At 48.2% G+C, this 21,158-nt stretch overlaps 1 protein-coding gene across 3 annotated transcripts in view; it reads left to right on the top strand.

The window, feature by feature from the left end:
* DAG1 (dystroglycan 1) overlaps nucleotides 1-21,158 on the top strand; it is a 64,135-nt gene extending 42,977 nt beyond the window's left edge. For all 3 annotated transcript variants that reach the window (XM_082848258.1, XM_082848256.1, XM_082848257.1), the window contains exons 2-3: nucleotides 2,181-2,577; nucleotides 16,347-21,158. In XM_082848258.1, the coding sequence (XP_082704384.1) occupies nucleotides 2,293-2,577; nucleotides 16,347-18,749 (2,688 nt within the window). In that variant the 5' untranslated portion in view covers nucleotides 2,181-2,292 and the 3' untranslated portion in view covers nucleotides 18,750-21,158. The remainder of the gene's footprint in view (nucleotides 1-2,180; nucleotides 2,578-16,346) is intronic.

The raw sequence follows: 21,158 nt of genomic DNA, 5'->3' as shown, positions 1-21,158 counted from the left end.
CAGCTTCTTTGCAAGCAGGTTTTGGGCTCTCCCTCTTGTTCCACAGTCCAGTGTCTACTCTGCCCCATGTGACACTGCCTTAAATACAGTAGCTTTGTGATAAGTCTTGGTTTGGTAGGATAGGACTTCCAGCCCTCAAAATTGTTTTACTTTCTTGGGTTTTGTCTCTGTCTCATGACTTTCAGTTCAAAAACAAAATAAGAACAGGAATAACGAAGTCAATAGCAAAAAAAAACCTTTTGACATTGGCTTGGATTTGCATTGACTTCAGAGTACGCTGTCTGTTTCAGTGACCTTGTTTTCTTCAGCAATTTTATTTACTTTGTATTACCCAGGTCAAAAAATACCACGTGGCTCCTCAACAGCTTGGCTCAGGGCAGGGCTTCATCATTTTCCAGAATGGGAAATTGCTTATGATGGCTGTGGCCACCTGTGGGCACCCAGAAAGTCCCACAGTACATCTGTGTGGCTGCCAGCCTTAGAGCAGGGTCATGAGCTTCTTGAAGCTGGTGTGGGGGAGAGGGGACAATGTGCAGGGTTTTAGTCACTGTTGGGGGTTGGGGGGCAAGAGAGTTCAAATAAGTTATGTTCACTAGCACTGAGTTTGCAAATATATGCAATATGTGGGGTGTGAGAAGTGGGTGGTTGCCACACTTCTCTGTGCAAACACTTGGCTTTTCAATTTTTTTCAAAAGTATTTTTTTAAGACTTACTAATTGTAATATTTGGCACATTGTTTTATCTCTATATATGCATGCACATGGTTTTTTTTCCCCCTTGGACCATTTCAAAGTGAGTTGCAGAGATTTTTGATACTTCATCCCTAAATACTTCAAAATTGAGGACAATCTGTTATCGAGCCACACCACCATCATCTCACCTAAGAAAATTAACAATAAATATAATCTCCAGCCCACATGCACAATTCCTCAGCTATCCCTTTGAGAGCTGGTCTTGTGTGTTTTTTGGTTTATTTTTTTTAAGTAAATCCGACACAAATGAACCTATATATGAAACAGAAATAGAATCAGGGACATAGAGAATAGACTGGTTACCAAGGGGGTGGGGGGTAAGAGAGGGTTGGATTAGGAGTTTGGAATTAGCAGATGCAAACTGGTACATATAGAATGGATAAACAAGGCCCTACTGTATAGCACAGGTAACTATATTCAGTATCCTGTGATAAACCATAATGGAAAAGAATATGAAAAAGAATGTACATATATGTATAACTGAGTTACTTTGCTGTACAACAGTAATTAGCACAACATTGTAGTTCAACTATACTTCAATAAAAAATAAATTAAAAAAAAAAAGTAAATCCAGGGTCCAATCAAGATGTACACACTGCATCTGGTTGCAGTCTTTAAATCTAGAATAGTCCCCTTGTATTTAGAGGCGTCAGATTAGGAAAGACCAGACCAGTTATCTTGTAGAAGGTCCCACATTCTAGATTTGTCTGATCGTGTCTTCATGGCCCTGTGTTTCCTATGAACTGGAAGTTAGTTCTAGAGCAGCACTACCCAACAGAAATATAATGTGATCCACATATGTCATTTAATATTTTCCAGTAGTCACATGAAATAAAAATAAGCAGGTGGAATTAATTTTAATAATATATTTAATATTTTTATTATGTACTATTTATTTACTTAACTATACTTAATATTTTCATATCTAAAATATTATTTCAATATGTAATCAATATTTTTAAAGTATTAATGAGATATTTTACATTCTTTTTTTAAAAATTAATTTATTTATTTAGGCTGTGCCAGGTCTTAGTTGCAGCCTACAGACTTCTTAGTTGCGGCATGCGGACTCTTAGTTATGGCATGCATGCAGGATCTAGTTCCCCGGCCAGGGATCGAACCCTGGCCCCCTGCATTGGGAGCACAGAGTCTTACCCACTGGACCACTAGGGAAGTCCCCAACATTCCTTTTTTATACTTAGTTTTCAGAATCCACGGTGTGCTTTATACTTAATGGACCAGCCACATTTCCAGTGTTCAGTAGCCACATGTAGCTGGTGGCTCTGTACTGGACAGTGCAGGGTGAGACTTGATCCAACTCAGAGTAGATATTTTTGGCAGGAACACTTAGGGGGTAGTAACTGCCTGTGCTCAACTTTGAAACCATGGAAGTTGCTGAAGTCTGAGTCTACTCTTCTTCTTTTTCAGGCTTTGGGTGCTCTGGGATGGAGCAGGTGTGGAGAGGCTGAGGACCCAGTTCTGGGACCACGTCACTTGCTTCCTTTCTTAGACTATCTGCTTGAGCAGACTTGAGCCCGGGATGAGGATGTCTGTGGCCCTCTCGCTGCTGCTCCCCCTCTGGGGGAGGACCTTTCTCCTTCTGCTATCTGTGGCTGTGACTCAGTCCCGCTGGCCCAGTGAGCCTTCGGAGGCCATCAGGGACTGGGAGAACCAGCTCGAGGCGTCCATGCACTCAGTACTCTCAGACCTCCATGAGGCTCTTCCCACGGTGGTTGGCATTCCTGATGGCACCGCTGTCGTCGGACGCTCATTTCGAGTGACCATTCCAACAGATTTAATTGCCTCCAATGGAGAAGTCATCAAGGTGAGACTGGATATAAACTGTAAATGAGGAATAATTCTCATCTTCCATTTTAGTTTTGATTTTAGTGTTAATTTTAGGTTTTTTTAGTTTTTTAGTTTAGGTTTAGTTTTTCAGTTTTCCAGGAATTCTGAGCTCAGTTCTTCCAGGACCTGCTAAATGTTCCTTAAGAGAGGGACAGCCACTGACGTTCACTAGAGGGTCCCCATATATCTCAGAATAGCATCCTAAACCTTTATTCTTGCTCCCATTTTGAGGGTGTCACCATTAAAAAGCTTTTACATATGTACTCTGGAAGATCTTTTGGTCATCAAGTTAGGGATTTGATGGAAGGGCCTGTGTATAGGAAATGGTCTGCTTTCATTAACCATGGGATTAAACCCAAGAAATATGGAACTTTTAAATGCTTTGAACCTATTTTTAAAAAATAAGGTATAAGTAAATATTGGAGTTTTGCTTTGCTTTGGTGTTCTATGTTTACTAATGTATTTGGTCACTTAAGAACCAAAATTAGTACTTAAATTTCAGCCTCGCCTCATCTCCTTTTGGGGAGGCAACCCAGAAAACAAGGAGATCTGAGATTTTTGTAACTGAAGAGTGTCTTGTCCAACCCAGGGTGGAAATTAGTTGAAACAGGAAGCTTTTGTGTGAAGAAGTACCATCCATTTGTCTGGGGTTGTGGGACCTTGGAATTTCCCCTACTTCCTGATTGAGTTTGCATGGGAGACATGTGGGTGGGTGGGGTGTACTCCTCAAGCTATGAACATCTCCTAGAGCAGATGTCAGCACACTTTTTCTTAAAAAAGCCAGATATTGGCTTTGCTGGCCATATGGTTTCTGTTGCAACTCCTCAACTTTGCCAGTGTAGTATGAAAGTAGCCATAGACAATATGCAAGCGAATGGACATGGCTCTGTTCCAATAAAACTTTTTTTTTTAATAAATTTATTTATTTATTTAATTTATTTTTGGCTGCATTGGGTCTTTGTTGCTGCACACGGGCTTTTCTCTATTTGCGGCAAGCAGGGCTACTCGTCGTTGTGGTGCGTGGGCTTATTGCTGTGGCTTCTCTTGTTTAGGTGCATGGGCTTCGGTAGTTGTGGCACGCGGGCTCAGTAGTTGTGGCTTATGGGCTCTAGAGCGCAGTAGCACGGGCTTAGTTGTTCCATAGCATGTGGTATCTTCCCGGGCCAGGGCTGGAACCTGTGTCTCCTGCATTGGCAGGCGGATTCTTAACTACTGTGCCGCCAGGGAAGCCCCCAATAAAACTTTACTTTTAAAAACTTTACTGAAACTGAAATTTTAACTTCATGTGATTTTCACATGTCAAGAAATACTATATCTTCTTTTGATTTTTTTTCCCCTCATTTAAAAATCTCAAAAAACATGTTTAGCTCATGGGCTGTACAAAGACAGGTGGCAGCCTGGATCGAACCCGCGTCCCCTGCATTGGAAGACAGATTCTTTACCACTGGACCACTGGGGAAGTCCCGTGGCCACAGTTTTCTTTTTTTTTTTTAGTAAATTTATTTATTTTATTTTATTTATTTATTTTTGGCTGCATTGGGTCTTCGTTGCTGAGCACAGGCTTTCTCTAGTTGCGGCGAGCGGGGGATGCTCGTCGTTGTGGTGCGTGGGCTTCTTGTTGCGGAGCACGGGCTCTAGGCGCTCGGGCTTCAGTAGTTGTGGTGCGTGGGCTGTAGAGCACAGGCTCAGTAGTTGTGGTGCACAGGCTTAGTTGCTCTACAGCATGTGGGATCTTCCCGGACCAGGGCTCGAACCCGTGTCCCCTACATTGGCAGGCGGATTCTTAACCACTGTGCCACCAGGGAAGTCCTCATGGCCATAGTTTTCTAACCCTTGGCCTACAGCATTCTTTCCCCAGAGATGTGGCTTGAATATGAATTAAAAATATTCCAAGGTCTATACTGTGTTATGGTAGTTTTTTTCTTTTTTTTGACATCTTTATTGGAGTATAATTGCTTTACAATGGTGTGTTAGTTTCTGCTTTACAACAAAATGAATCAGTTATATATATACATATGTTCCCATATCTCTTCCCTCTTGCGTCTCCCTCCCTCCCACCCTCCCTATCCCACCCCTCCCAGCGATCACAAAGCACTGAGCTGATCTCCCTGTGCTATGCGGCTGCTTCCCACTAGCTATCTACCTTACGTTTGATAGTGTATATATGTCCATGCCTCTCTCTCGCTTTGTCACAGCTTACCCTTCCCCCTCCCCATATCCTCAAGTCCATTCTCTAGTAGCTCTGTGTCTTTATTCCTGTCTTACCCCTAGGTTCTTCATGACATTTTTTTTTCTTAAATTCCATATATATGTGATGGCATACGGTATTTGTCTCTCTCTTTCTGACTTACTTCACTCTGTATGACAGACTCTAGGTGCATCCACCTCATTACAAATAGCTCAATTTCCTTTCTTTTTATGGCTAAGTAATATTCCATAGTATATATGTGCCACATCTTCTTTATCCATTCATCCGTTGATGGACACTTAGGTTGTTTCCATCTCCGGGCTATTGTAAATAGAGCTGCAATGAACATTTTGGTACATGACTCTTTTTGAATTATGGTTTTCTCAGGGTATATGCCCAGTAGTGGGATTGCTGTGTCATATGGTAGTTCTGTTTGTAGTTTTCTAAGGAACCTCCATACTGTTCTCCACAGTGGCTGTATCAATTTACATTCCCACCAACAGTGCAAGAGGGTTCCCTTTTCTCCACACCCTCTCCAGCATTTATTGTTTCTAGATTTTTTGTGTGTGTGTGTGTGGTATGCGGGCCTCTCACTGCTGTGGCCTCTCCCGTTGCGGAGCACAGGCTCAACGTTGAGCACAGGCTCAACGGCCATGGCTCACGGGCCTAGCCGCTCTGTGACATGTGGGATCTTCCTGGACCGGGGCACAAACCTGTGTCCCATGCATCGGCAGGCGGACTCTCAACCTCTGTGCCACCAGGGAAGCTCTGTTATGGTAGTTTTTAATATCTGTTTTGCACTTAGATTTCTACATACACATAGTGTTCTGGCTGTTTATTGGTATGTTTAAAGCATAACAACATAGTGGTTTGAAACGGCCAGTTGGTTTTGCTCACAATTTTGTGGCCAAGAATTCAGGGATTTAGAGCTCATCTGGGAAGCTCATCTCTGCTGCACATGGTACTAGTTAGAGTGGCTCACCTGGGCCTGGAGGATCTATTTCCAAGGTGGCTCATTCATGGCTGGCAAGTTGGTTCTGCCTGTTGGCAGGGAGGTTACCTGGGACTGCTGATCAAGGTCCTTGGTTTCTCTCCATGTAGACCTTTCCACAGATACCTGGATTTCCTCACAGTACAATAGCTGGGTTCCAAGATTGAGTATTCCAAGATACAGGAAGTGGAAGCTGCCAGTCTCTTAAGGCCTGGGCTTGGAAACTTGCACAGTGACACTTCCTTTGTACTCCATTGGTCAAAGCACACCCAGGCTCCAATGAGTCTTTACCAACTTGCCTCTCTCTGACCCACAAGCCCCAGGCATCTAGATTAGAAATGGTCACTCTTCCATGCCACTCTTCTCATTGAGAGGTGTGTCTATGCCCCTTTCCCTTGAATCTGGGCAGACCCACTCCTCACCTGACCCTCCTTGTGTTCTCTTCCTTTTCCTTTTTGACCCCCTCTCTTTAGCTCTTTGCTTGTTCTTAGGGTGGCCTTGTGTTCTCAGAGGTGGTCATACTTCAGAAGATCCTGTCTCAGTTCCATGGAGCTCTTTCTAGTTTGTAGAGTCTTTGAGAAAGATTTCCATGTAATCTTCAAAACACCCCAGTAAGCCAGTTTCTAGTTTATTAGATGAAAAATGGCATTTTTGGAGGTACATTTCTTACCCAGCATCAAATTTCATCTTCTGAATATCCAAACCCTGTAGCGATGACCCTTGTTCCAGTGGCCACTGGAATGTTGTACATGGATTAGTCTTGACCAAAGGTGCCTTGAGTCGATACAGTGAGCTGAGTATTTGCTGTATCTGGCAGAGGGACATTTAACAGGCTTATTCACTGGGGGAGCAAAGAGATTTTACTAGGAAAACAGGATTTTATCTGAGCATATCTATCTGTGGAAAGCACACCATTTAGTAGATGATTAGCCTGTAGAAAAACAGGTGAAAATGTGTGACTCTTCATCCTGAACCGTCTTGACATCAGGGTTGTGTGGGGTGGGAATCAGATCAGAAAGCCTGACTTCCTTCCTGGAGCTTTGTTTTCCCTGTGTGTAAAACAGGATTGAAAAGTCTTTACACTAAAGGAGTTGTTTTTTTCCCCCCTATTATAATAATGATGTATAAATGTATATTGTAGAAAAAGGGAGAAAGAAAATCTCCTGTGGTTCCTACCACTGGCATACTCCTCTATCATTTTCTGCGTTCATCAAGAGGTGTCCGTGTCACATACACACACAGACATTTTAGACAGACCTGAAATCATGCTGAATCTATATTTTAACCTTTTTTTCATTCACTGTAGTTTGAGTTTTTTTTCCTTGGTTATTAAGTATTCTTTGGGAATGTAACTTTTAAAGGCTACCCAATATTCTTGTGTATGTGAGGAATATTTCAGATCTTGGTCCCAAGGAGCCTTGTTGAGGTGACCTCCAAATCATATCCAACACTATTACTGTCATCCAAACTACCACTCGCTCACCTCTTCCCAGGCGCCCTGCCTCTGTTCTTAACCCCTTAGTCTGTTCTCCATACTGAGTCAAGAGACATCTTTATCTTTGTAAAGCTTACATCTGCTAAAAACAGGCCTCCTCTACCACCCTGCCCTTAAGATTAAGCCCTGTTTGATCTGGCCTCTGGCCTCTTCTCTCTCCCCTTTCCCTTTGCATACCTTGTCCCAGCCACACCAGCCTCTTTCTGCCCCACAGATATGCCAAGCTTAGGGCCCACCCCAGGCTGCTGGCTCTTTTTTTCTTCTGTCAGCATGGGTACAGCCACCTCTTTCAGGCTTAGTTTCAGGATTGGAGCCCTTTCCCTCCACCCTGATGAAGGCAGATTTCTCACAAAACCCTGTGTTATCTTCTTAGCAAATTTTTGTACTTGAAATTCTTTTTAGTCTGCATGTTTGATTCTAGTCCCATAGTAGGCCTTCAAATGTTTTTGGGCTGGCAGAGGGAAGGAGAACCCCCTCAGTACCTGCAAACCTGCTTTGGATTGTCAAAGCCTACCTGCCAGGGACTTCCCTGGTGGTGCAGTGGTTAAGAATCCACCTGCCAATGCAGGGGACACGGGTTCGATCCCTGGTCTGGGAAGATCCCACATGCCGTGGAGCAACTAAGCCCATGTGCTGCAACTACTGAGCCTGTGCTCTAGAGCCCACGAGCCACAACTACTGAGCCCTCATGCCACAACTACTGAAGCCTGTGCACCTAGAGCCTGTGCTCTGCAACAAGAGAAGCCACCTCAATGAGAAGCCCGTGCGCCGCAACGAAGAGTAGCCCCCACTCCCCACCACTACAGAAAGCCCGCACACAGCAACGAAGACCCAACACAGCCAAAAATAGATAAATAAAATAAACTTATTAAAAAAAGAAAAAAAGCCTACCTGCCTGTTTGTAGGAAGAAATGCCAGCCTATGTCAGGGCAGTAAGAGACTAAGCTTGCCTAAGCCTCATGTGGGGTTCCCAGGTAAGGGTTGGCCTTCCAGTCAATTAGCCGAAATTGCCTATTGAGGACTCATAGGCAGAACATGGTCTGTCCTGAGACCTGATGAGATTAGATGGTGTGGTTGTCATACTTGCTGACTGGTCAGGAGATGTGCATGGGGGTTGGTGATAGAATAATTCAGTGTTTGTAACAGACCATGTAACAATCTATAGAAGGGGTAGAAAATCAAGTCTTATGCTAAGTGAGCTGCACTGGCTACCTGCCAAGCCTTGTTGGACCTGTGTGGGCTGATGGTTGTGGTATTTCAGGAGATTGTGGCAACTTTGGGAATCACAGTGACAGAGGAAGTGCTGCTTGGCATCAGCCAGGTATGCCCATCGGGTAATGTCAACTCCTAAAACAAGCACTTCCCTATATTTTATACACCAGACTTCAAGGAAACAGGTCAGGAGAAAGAAGGGGACATGCCTGCCTGGAGGATTAACCCTGAGGTCCTGGATCCTTTGCTCTGCCCCACATCTGAGACTCTTTCATGTCCAAACAGCCCTTATCCAGTCTCATCCCAGCCAGCACCTATAACTTCCCTGCTGTTCTCTAGCTCTACCTCAAGAATCAGTTTGCTATTACTGACCCCATTTTAACTCCCAAATGGACTCCATTGATCTGATGTAAGAAGGGTCTATGGGCTACCTCCAGACCTTTGTGGCCAGCATGACCTTCCTGAAAGACCTGTGCCTTGGGTCTCTCTTCTTTTCTCCTGTGGCCTCAGGGCACCCTAAAGGAGATGGTCCTGGTGTGTGCTCCCTTGGACCAGACTAGACGCCTGTATGCAAAGCTCATCCCAGGTCTCGACTGTTCTTTGCTCTCACAGCAGTCTTAGGTCTTAGAACACCCTCTCTCTTCATCAGGGTCTGTAGGTATAGGTCCCACAGAAGCCAGCTTTGCCTTTGCTGGGCAGATCCTAAGCTGTCCCAAGTTGGCCATAGTATAAGTTACCCCCCTGACTTCCCTCAGGATTGGCGCTGGCTCCCTAAGGGTGCCTCTCCTCTGACTTGAGTTGAGTGTAGGACTGGCTGAGGAAGGTGATTATATGGCTGGAGATGTTCTAACTCCTCCTCTCTGGGTTGGTCAGGAGAGAAGTCTTTGCATCTCATGAAATGATTGGGCTGCCCCTCTAGATCCCCCTCAGATGTCTCATTTTGGTAGTGCCCATGAGGATGGCTTTTCATCCCTGCTTCCCTTTAGCCTCCTTGTCTGGAGACAATGTGGAATTTCTCTCAGCCCAAGATGTTGGCAGACTGGGAGCAGCCCTTCCTGGGACTGTGCTCTCATCTGCTGGCATAGGCCCCCAATTGTTCCCATGAGAACAATGGGTACTCTTTTTGGCCAGGAAGGGGAGCTCATGAAAGGAGTATTTCTTTGGATGCTTGCGAGCTTTGTGGCAACCCCGCCTGCATGAGATGAACTGCAGTTTCTTCCTGCCTCAAGTGGGTGTTCCCTGGCTCTGAATTGATCCCTTGTGAACAGAGCACACTGGGAAATGTGGGTTGGCGAAGGAAGGCATCCTTGGGGGTGGGTTGTCAGAATGGCATTTGCCCAGACATATCAGCTCAAATACTTATTATTGAATATATAGGCTTCTATGTTTTAGAAAAAAAATTACTGACAAGGACTGAAAACATGATGAAGTAAAAATAGTTGATGTCAGGGCTTGGGATTGAGGGACTGATTCTGAGAATTTTATTAGTGGCTATAACCATCCTAAGCTGTCCCTTACTTTGGGGGGAAAATGATTAATTTTTGTTTTCAGATGAGAACAGTTAACATCAGATAAAATGCTTCATAATTCAGACCAGAGGGGCACTGATTGGGCTGGACAAGTTGTGTTCAACAACATGTGATCCTGTGGCCTTGGCCTTTGTGGCAACAGCCATATTCTGGCTTGAGGTTTGAATGTCAAGCAGCAGAACCAATTATTGTCTCTCATGGGTGTGGCTCTCCTCTACTCGGTAAAGCAAAGTATGTCTACCCTGGTTCTACCCTGGTTCCTCACCTTCTGTGGGGGCAAAGGCTTGGCCTTTGACCTCAAGCCAGAGGCTCTTCGTGTTGACATGTGCCATCTCCCCACAGCCCAGCCATGTGACTGCCCATGTGCATCATTTGTGGAAGGTGAGCTTGGCCACAGATTAGTCTCATTGTCATAGTCCATGGCACAGACACAGGATCACCCTGAATGTGAGTCAGCACCGTGGGGGCCTCTGAAACGTGACTGGAAGCTGACTCCATCAGAGGGACTATTTCCTGCCCCCCTGAGCAAAGGAGCCCACCACACAGTTGGCCTGCCCCAAGGAGGCCTTGATCACCTCATGTGTGAGTGCCTCCAGGGTGTTGCCTATGGTATCCAGCCATAGACGGCTGTGGGTTGGCTCAACTCCACAGCTTGGGTGAGGGGTGAGGGGCTGAAGGGTCCAGGAGCCAGTGACCAGGTCTGAGGGAAGGCAGGGACTTTGCCAGGGCAGGCTGCTAAGAGGCCTAAGCAGTGGGCTGTCACAGGGCAGCAGTTTGTGCCACTGTGAAATGGACCAGTGAGAAGACCCTCTGACACATCTGTTAGGGATTCAGGGAAGGGCCCAGCCTGAACCCCTGGGGCTGTCCTGTCTTGAGGTGTTGGTTGGAAGGTGCCACCACTGAGGCTCAAAGGACCCTCCAAAAGATTTGTAGTGTGGGGGAATTCTCACCAAATGCAGTTTCTTTTTTTTTTTTTCTTTGCGGTACGCGGGCCTCTCACCGCTGTGGCCTCTCCCACCGCGGAGCACAGGCTCCGGACGCGCAGGCTCAGCGGCCATGGCTCATGGGCCCAGCCGCTCCACGGCACGTGGGATCCCCCCGGACCGGGGCACGAACCCATGTCCCCTGCATCGGCAGGCGAACTCCCAACCACTGCACCAGCAGGGAAGCCCCAAATGCAGTTTCTTGATTATACTTTATTCCTAAGATCCCTCTTTGCTGGCCAGTATCAGCTCACCCAAGTGACAAGGATATGAAAGTGCTCATCCATCTTTCTGGAACTTTTGCTTGCCATTTCTAAGTCCCATAACTCCTGCATGGGTAAGATACCACCTTGTGGGTTCTGAATGATAAAGCTTAGGTTTTCTTGGTTTTAGAAACCAGTGGTCATATAGTTAATTAAGCCCTAGTGAGAGTCCAGCTCCTCAGTTTTGATGGGCAGAAATCTGCTCTTTGATGAGGGACTAAGTAATACAAGCTCCTCTGCCAATTTGTTCTTTCTCCAGGTATATTATGCTGATTTGGGGTGAGAGACTCTACGTTGCATGGTGTTTAGCACAGGTGCTGTATCTTTATCAGACCAAGTGTTTGACAGTCTACTGTGCCAGAGAAGGCTCCAGCGGAGAAGTTGAAGAGAATGTCTGAGAACTGAATAGCCAGTTACTAGTCATCTGCTAGTATAGACTGAGGAGTGACCAAAACCTTCACGTTTGGCAGTTCCCCAATCATTGGTCATGGTGATTATTTGTGAGCATTGCTGGGCAGGTAGTCTTCAGAACTCCTTATGTGTCTGCCCAGGTTTTGTGGTTTTGATTCTTAATGTTTTTGGATGTACTTTATGGATCAGGATTTCTAAAATTGGGTGTGTGGCTGTTCAAGATCTTATTTTCCTCAGTGCTGGGCTTGCCTTCTATCTCAGAAGCATGTTCTCTCTGAGGGTTGCTGAAACTGGAAAGATTTCTGGCTCTTTGTGAGTGGCCTGTGATCTAGAGCCCATGATCTCAAATCAGGCTTCCTCCTGCAGTTTCTGCCTCCTGCAGGTGTTCCCATTGCCTGAAGTCTCCTTTCCAAGATGGCTGCTTTATAAGGTCAGCAAGGGAGTATTGGTATTTAATGATGGAGGGTGACTTGAAAACCTGGGGGTGACTTGAAACCCTGGGGGAGTTCCATGGCCGGGGACAGCCTGTCACCCCAAATACATGTGCTGGTGTTATGAGCACTTCACACAGAGCTCTGATTCCTGCTTCTTGCGTGCCATTCCTAGCCTGGCAGCCCTTAGAGGGTCAGTTGTGGGTGGTTACAGTACAGCTAGGACAGAAATTTCTATATGAGTAAACTAAGGATTCCAAGGATAGTCGGAATCTCATGTGCAAATATGCCAGGATCAAGCACATCTCTTTTAGACTTAGAGGATGTGAGTGCTGGCTTTGGCTGTCACCTGCAGCAAGTTCTCCCTGCCCTCTCTGCCCCTCAACGTTTTCATCCACTCTTAGCAAACAGGTCTTAACAGGTAAGCAAGTCCCTGAGGGTCCCCAGCCTTGGCCATGTTCCCCTCTAGGGTCCTGGCTTCCTCTTCCTGTGGCCTCTCCACTTCCCTTTGATGCTTTGAGTTTCTGCTTTGGGGTATGAACAGGGAGACAAAGTCTCAGTGTGTGCTGGGTCCAAGGCCATTTGGGAAAGAGGATGAGGGAGTGGAGCCTGGACACGCCCTGGATCCATTCCTGCAGCAGCCTCACAATGTGTACTGTGTCCTCTCTCAGCCCATAGGGGCGGGTGAGGAACCAGCACTGACAGAGTCCAGCGTGTGCCTGGCCCTGTGATCATACAAGGCTGGCATCTTTTCCCCCTTCTTACATGTGAGAAAACAGGCTGAGGTTAGATGAAGCCTCAGACTGCCTGGAGATGGGGCTTCCCTTCGGATACGGTGTTTTTATAGAGATGAGTCCTGGTTTGTCATGGGGGCTGTGTCTCTGAGAAGGAACTTTCATATCCCACTTCACCCTTAGGCCCTGAGAGGAAAAGTGGTCTAGATCCTGGAAGTTTTGCAAGCTGGGGAGGATGTCCAGAGTTCCCATGGACTGAGGGGCTCCTGCTTTGTCACAGTAGAGCAGGTGTTGCATCCCAGAGCGTTCCCTCAACTGAGTGCCCTTGAGAGGGAGGGGGGCTGCTAGTGGAATCCTTTGGGGACTGTGGACACTGCCAGACCTTCAGGCATGTTCAAACTTCCCAGTTCAGGGGCTTTCCCTAAATGGCCTTGAAAATGCAGAGATGTCAGCTTCCCTGTGACTTGGGTAGGTTCCTTGTGGAACTCAGATTTGTTTTGCTTCCTGTGGCCTTTCTATTAAAATGAATCATTGCCAACCAAAGTGCTGCCTGGATCTGATGTTTGCAGTACCAAGATGTTCAGAGATGCATGGATTTTAGAACGTTCAGGTTAGAATCTCTCCTTATCTGAAGAGTACCCAAGACACCGGGGACCGTTTGCTTCCGGGGGTAGATCCAGGTTGAACACCTATCCTGTGGCCAGGGCTCTAGTACCTTGAGGAGCCAGAATTTGCAGAAGGGAGGGCAGGTGCAGGGTGGAGTGGCTTGGCTCTGTTTTTCTGACATGGCTTATCCCAAATGTTGTCTCTAAAGCTGTGGGTAGACCATAGTGAAAGAATTTGTTTCTGTAACCAAAATGAAGGTACACAGTTCTGCTCTTCCATCGCCCAGTTTGAGATTGAGCATTATAACTTACTTCGGTGAAACCTGGGGTTTTCTTTAATGTTTGTTATTTATATTACACGTTATTAACATGTTAAAATGTTACTTGGCATAGTTCAAATAAGTGTATATTTTCTAAGTCTGGCTGTGTGGGAGCCTTGACCAACCTGGGTTTATGCCTTAGGGCATGTCTGACAACAGAACTGTGGCTGTTGGGGGTCAGCAGAATGGGAAGCTGAGCCAGCCAGGGGAGCTTGAGGAGATGAGGGCCCTTCTCTATTCTCTCTGTTATAAAGTGCCCTTACGTAATTGAGACAGACTTGAAAAAGCACTGGCCCTGCTTACTCATCTGTGCTAATGGAACACACGGCGCTGGGCACAGGCCTAACTGCCTGGCCACTGAGGCATATCCCATGGGCCTGGCCAGCCACTTGGCACCCATCTGGAGCCTCTCCTGGTCTCTCTTGGCCCTGTTCAGTCTTCTCTACAAGTGGCTTCTCCTTGGCTGACTTCATCTAGAGCTCCATTCTTGGCCCTCCCTTTCTCCTTTCTCTGCCTGATCTCTTGCAGATGTGCTCTCATTCCAGTGGTAGTCATTGGGATGGAGTGGGCTTAGGAGAAATACCCTTGGGTGACCGGAAACCTGGGTCCGCGCCCTGGCTCACCTACTCTCTTCCTCTCAGGAAGTTCTTGCCCCACCCCTGTAAAAGATCTCATGGTTCCCTTGACTACTCCATTTGGCCTTAACATCTTTGCTTCACATTTTTTGCAAAACTAGATCATTCAACCTTTGCTTTATATGTTTGTATGTGGATGTGGCAGTTTTTATATTTAACATAATTGAACTGAAAAAATTTAAAGCATAGGTTTTTCAGTCAAAGCAGTTGTGATAAGTATTTTTGTAGCTAAAAAAGATTGTAAAGGAAGAATATATTTAGTGTTTTTCATGGATTTGAAGACACCCATGTTTACAGTTATTTTACCATTTCTGATGTTGGTTCTGTTTGCAGTGGATGGTGAGTGATGGGATGGGAGATTCTTAGTGGTTCATTAATTAGATGACTGTGCACCCTAGAGTTGATGGAATGTGGTCACAAAAGAAACTCTGTGAACTCAGTGGTTCAGAGAGCAGTCAATAAGGACAACTCCTAATAATGTCATATGTCTTCTCATGGCTTTTTGCTGGAGGTAAGAAATCTCTTTACAGGCAGGGTAAATATCTGGTCTCTGATAAGGTTGATGGAATGGCATGCACATGGACACCCGGGTCCTAGCTGGGAAGAGCAGGTATGAGTTCAGGGTCTCTTCCCCAATCACTCAGGCACCCGGCTCTTGGAAGGAGGAAGCCTGACGAACCAGAGCCCCTGGGGAACCCAGAAGCTATAGCTGTGGCCTTCCTGCCACAGGGAGGGAACCGTTTTAGTTTCCCTCTCCTGACAAGCAGTGACCATGAAGGGCAATCCCTGGGCCGAGGCTGGCAGTAAGACATGCCATCTGTTGGCCATTGTGTTTCTGGACTTGACGGACAGGGCAGTGGAGCTGACTGAGAGTGCCTTTAGGCAGACCAGAGAGTGGGTCCCACCTTTCTTGCATTGGGGGCAGGAGTAGGTGTTTCCCGAAGGTGAGAGAAGTCATAGATGGGGCCTGGGCAAGAGGCGAGTCTTGTTTCCCTCTTGTCAGCTGATGGTGGAAGTTTTTATGGTGGCATTCCCTTGGGGGCTTTACGTATTACCAGTCATGTTGCTGTGGAGAAGGACTTCCACCCTGAAATAAGTCTGGGAGGTGCTGTTGGGTGGAAAAGGGGATGAGCTCCTGAGGCCTGCTCTGTGCTTCGGCTTTCCAAGGACAGAGGTGAGCTCTGTCCATTTCCCAAACTTAGTTGACTATAGAATTCTCTTTTAGAGAGACTGGAGGTCCTTGGAATGCCTTTCATAAACGCTCTTCTTAGGATAATTGTTTACATTCCCCTACCCTGGACATTGCAGTTTTTCTTGAGATTTGAAAAGCACTGTTAAGACATTAGATACAGCTAACCAAATGTGCCCCACTACACTTGAATGTAACATGGTGGTTGTAAAATGAGGCATTTGGGGGTATTGAGTTGTCCCTGCACCCAGACCTGTGTGCATTTCCACTTCTGGGCAGGAGAGGCACTCTAGGCCAGGCATATACCTTGAGCAAAGTTGTGGTGTCTGTGGAGGGTAGGGTAGAAGTCTGAGGCAAGGTTGGAAAGTAGTGCTGAGGGGTGAGACACCCAGGCTTGATTCTGCAGGCAGAGTGGATGAGTAGGTGGCAGGGCACTTCATTGGTATAAAAACCTGCAGCATTCTTGAGCTCCATGGCATCAGTTCTCTGGGATGAGACATGTGTTTTGAGTGCCAGAACTGCTGTCTCCCCACCGTGTGGCCTTGGGCGAACCATTTGCCTTCCATGCTAGCCCATCTGGCAGCCCCAGTCTTTCGTGATAGGTAAATGAGCTCCAGGAGAGAGGCGTTGGTTCCTCCACCAGGAATTCTGAATTGTACCTCAGGCCTGTCACACAGGCTAGGCCATTGGTTCACTGTTGTGATCATTTTCGGGTTATGCAGTGATGGTGGCAATTAACTCATGCTGACATCTCTTCTAGGTATCAGCAGCAGGGAAGGAGACCTTACCGTCCTGGCTGCAGTGGGACCCACAGAGCCACACCCTGGAGGGTCTCCCCCTTGACACTGATAAGGGTGTGCATTACATTTCAGTGAGCACTGCACGGCTGGGGGCCAATGGAAGCCACGTCCCGCAGACTTCCAGTGTGTTCTCTGTTGAGGTCTACCCTGAAGACCACAGTGAGCCACAGTCTGTGCGGGCGGCGTCACCAGACCCTGGTGAGGTGGTATCATCTGTCTGTGCTGCCGATGAGCCTGTGACTGTCCTGACGGTAATTCTGGATGCTGACCTCACCAAGATGACCCCAAAGCAAAGGATTGACCTTCTGCACAGGATGCGGAGCTTCTCAGAAGTGGAGCTTCACAACATGAAGTTGGTGCCAGTGGTGAATAACAGACTGTTTGACATGTCGGCTTTCATGGCTGGCCCAGGAAATGCAAAAAAGGTGGTAGAGAATGGGGCCCTGCTCTCCTGGAAGCTGGGCTGCTCCCTGAACCAGAACAGTGTGCCTGACATTCGTGGTGTGGAGGTCCCTGCCAGGGAAGGTGCTATGTCTGCCCAGCTTGGCTACCCTGTGGTGGGTTGGCACATCGCCAACAAGAAACCCCCTCTCCCCAAACGTATCCGGAGGCAGATCCATGCCACACCCACACCTGTCACTGCCATTGGGCCCCCAACCACAGCCATCCAGGAGCCACCATCCAGGATTGTGCCCACCCCCACATCTCCAGCCATTGCTCCTCCAACCGAGACCATGACTCCTCCAGTCAGGGATCCTGTTCCTGGGAAGCCCACAGTCACCATTCGGACTCGAGGTGCCATTATTCAGACCCCAACCCTCGGCCCCATCCAGCCCACTCGGGTGTCAGAAGCTGGCACCACAGTTCCTGGCCAGATCCGCCCAACAATGACCATTCCTGGCTATGTGGAGCCCACGGCAGTTGCTACCCCTCCCACAATTACCACCAAGAAGCCACGAGTATCCACGCCAAAACCAGCCACACCTTCTACTGATTCCTCAACCACCACAACTAGAAGGCCGACCAAGAAGCCACGGACACCCCGACCAGTGCCCCGGGTCACCACCAAAGCTCCCGTCACCAGATTGGAAACCGCCTCCCCGCCTACTCGCATCCGCACCACCACCAGTGGGATGCCCCGCGGAGGAGAACCCAACCAGCGCCCAGAGCTCAAGAACCATATCGACAGGGTGGATGCCTGGGTTGGCACCTATTTTGAGGTGAAGATCCCGTCAGACACCTTCTATGACAATGAGGACACCACCACTGATAAGCTGAAGCTGACCCTGAAGCTTCGGGAGCAGCAGTTGGTAGGCGAGAAGTCTTGGGTGCAGTTCAACAGCAACAGCCAGCTCATGTATGGCCTGCCTGACAGCAGCCACGTGGGCAAGCACGAATATTTCATGCACGCCACAGACAAAGGGGGCCTATCAGCTGTGGATGCCTTTGAGATCCATGTCCACAGGCGCCCTCAAGGGGATAGGGCTCCTGCTAGGTTCAAGGCCAAGTTTGTGGGTGACCCAGCAGCTGTGGTGAATGACATTCACAAGAAGATTGCCCTGGTGAAGAAGCTGGCCTTCGCCTTTGGGGACCGCAACTGCAGCACCATCACTCTGCAGAATATCACCCGGGGCTCCATTGTGGTGGAATGGACCAACAATACACTGCCCCTGGAGCCCTGCCCCAAGGAGCAGATCACGGGGCTGAGCCGGAGGATCGCTGAGGATGATGGCAGACCTCGAGCTGCCTTCACCAACGCCTTGGAGCCCGACTTCAAGGCCATGAGCATTTCTGTGACAGGCTCTGGCAGCTGTCGGCATCTACAGTTTGTCCCAGTGGCGCCACCCAGGAGGGTGCCCTCAGAGGCACCACCTACGGAGGTGCCAGATCGGGACCCTGAGAAGAGCAGCGAGGATGATGTCTACCTGCACACGGTCATTCCGGCCGTGGTGGTTGCAGCCATCCTGCTTATCGCTGGCATCATTGCCATGATCTGCTATCGCAAGAAGAGGAAGGGCAAACTCACCCTCGAGGACCAGGCCACCTTCATCAAGAAGGGGGTGCCTATCATCTTTGCAGACGAACTGGACGACTCCAAGCCCCCACCCTCCTCCAGCATGCCGCTTATCCTGCAGGAGGAAAAAGCCCCCCTTCCCCCTCCTGAGTACCCCAACCAGAATGTGCCCGAGACCACTCCTCTGAACCAGGACACCGTGGGAGAGTACACACCCCTGCGGGATGAGGATCCCAATGCGCCTCCCTACCAGCCCCCGCCGCCCTTCACAGCCCCCATGGAGGGCAAGGGCTCCCGTCCCAAGAACATGACCCCATACCGGTCGCCCCCTCCCTATGTCCCCCCTTAACCCACAAGCGCCTGGGTGGAGGCAGGGGTAGGGCAGGGCCCTGGAGACAACACGGTGTTGTCTGTGGAGACCAGTGGCCTGCAGACCATCGCCCACTGGGAGCCGACACCTGACCTAGCACACGCTGACACACACGGGGCCTGGACAAGCCCGCCCACTTGGTCCTCCTAAACCCCAAAGCAGCTGGAGAGACTTTGGGGACATTTTTACTTTTAATTTTTGCCTAACAGCTTTTTGTTTGTTCATAGAAAATTCTTCGCTGCGTTTTTGAAGGCTGGCTCTGAAAGCACCGTGTGGAGTAGAGGTAGATGGAGGGAGCGAGGAACCGTGAATGAACTCGCAGGCAGTGCTGGGCGGCCTCCCGGCTCTCTGCGTTTTGCCTTTAACACTAACTGTACTGTTTTTTCTATTCACGTGTGTCTAGCTGCAGGATGTAACATGGAAAACAGTAGCTAAAGATTAAATTCAAAGGACTTTCAGAAGTTAAGGTTAAGTTTTTACATTTAATCTGCTGTTTACCTAAACTTGTATGTGTAATTTTTGGGTGGGTATGGGAAATTGCTTTGCTAAAAATAAGCTCCCAGGGTGTTTCAAACTTAGAGAAGACCAAGGGACAGTATTTTTTATCAAAGGAATCCTATTTTTTCACACTACGTAAACTTTGTTGCTCTGATACCCCAGAGAGCCTGACTGGGGGCCTCCTGGCCCTGGCTCAGGGGCCAGGGCCCTGGTGCTGGGTTTGCTGTCCCACTGTTGCCAGGGGCTGGAAGCTGGAGGGGCCTCTTAGGCCGTGGACATCCACACCCCCACCCCATGCACGCTAGCGGCCCACAACCAAGGGGTCTTCATTTCCATAGTAAAGGGACTCCAAGAGGCAGTGGTGGCCGTGGCCCCCAACCTAGGTGCTCCAGGTGGGCCAGCTGCTCGTGGGGATGCCTGGGGAGGTCGAGAGACTCGACCACATCAGCCTGTTTTCTTTTACCCTTTTTCTGTGTGTTTTTTTTTTCCCCCTCCTAAAAGGAATATCACGGAGTTTTGAAACACTCAGTGGGGGACATTTTGGTGAAGATGCAATATTTTTATGTCATGTGATGCTCTTTCCTCACTTGACCTTGGCCACTTTGTCCCAACAGTCCACAGCCCAACCCTGACCCACGCCACCCCTTTTCTCTGGCGCTCCAGTCCCAGGCCTTGGGCTTGAACAGCTGGGAAAGGTCTGGTGGCTGGGGAGGAGTGCCAGCAATAGTTCATAGTAAAAATAGGGGGGCTCTCAAAGCTAATTTTTTACTAAAGTTTTTATACAGCCTCAAATTGTTTTATTAAAAAAAACGATTAAAAATGGTGATGCTTACAGCAGTTTGTACAAGCTCCTAGTGTTGATTCCATGGGACTGACGGCTTTGCTCATTTTGATTTTTTTCCCCCCTTCTTTTCCTAATGGTTTAAATTCTGGAATTACACTGGGGCTTCTTTTGCCTTTTTTAGCAGAACATCCGTCCATCCATCTGCATCTCTGTCCCGTGACTCAGGGGCACCCACTCAGCTTTGATTCTCCTCCTTTGGAAGAAACCATTTTGAGCATGACTTCTTGATGTCTGAGAGTTATTTTGGGTACCTTTTAGGGAGGAATGCCTTTTGCAATAACGTATCCCTTCCGTGATCGAGGGCGGGTGGGTGGGTGGACCCAGGCTCCCTTTGCACACCAAGCAGCCACTTCTAAGCCATACTGACCATTTTTGCAGAGGATTCATGTGTGCTGCCTCAGGAGGGGAGGAACGGTCAGAGTGGAGGGGTCTCCACCCTGCCCTTCTCTGGAGGGTATTCCCGCTTGCGCCTTCTCCCCCAGGGCCTAGCCTCTCTCTCCTGCCTGGTCCCCTGGTGGGGTGAGCAGTGCCACTGTGGGGGAAGCCTGTAGATGAGGGCTCAGTGGACCTGTGATGACTGGGCCTTGTGCCTCCAAGCCCTGATCCAAGCCGGAGTTTCCCCAGTGCCCCGGAGTCAGGAGCGCAAGCTGAGTCTGACCTGGTGAGATTATTTTTGATGACCTTGCCAAAAGATAAACAATTTCCAGTGTTCCAGGTGAGGGCTTTGAAAGGCCTTCCAAATAGCTCCGTTGCCCCTAGCAACCCCACCATCGGGCATTGCCACACAGAGACGTGGCTGGCCCAGAATGGCCTGTTACCATAGCAACAGGAGGCGATGGGGCAGTGAACAGAATAACAACAGCAACAATGCCCTTGCGGGCCGCCTCCTCCCCTGAGTGCCCGGCTGGCAGTGGTCTTTGGACTCTGTGAGACAGAGAGCCAATCTCACATTCAAGTGTTCACCAACCACTGACGTGTTTTTATTTCCTTCTATATGATTTTAAGATGTGTTTTCTGCATTCTGTATAGAAACATATCGAACTAAA

This window comes from Leucopleurus acutus, assembly GCF_964270905.1.
Source record: "Leucopleurus acutus genome assembly, chromosome: 10".
Taxonomy (NCBI): Eukaryota; Metazoa; Chordata; class Mammalia; order Artiodactyla; family Delphinidae; genus Leucopleurus; species Leucopleurus acutus.
This window is presented reverse-complemented; position numbering and strand designations above follow the sequence as displayed.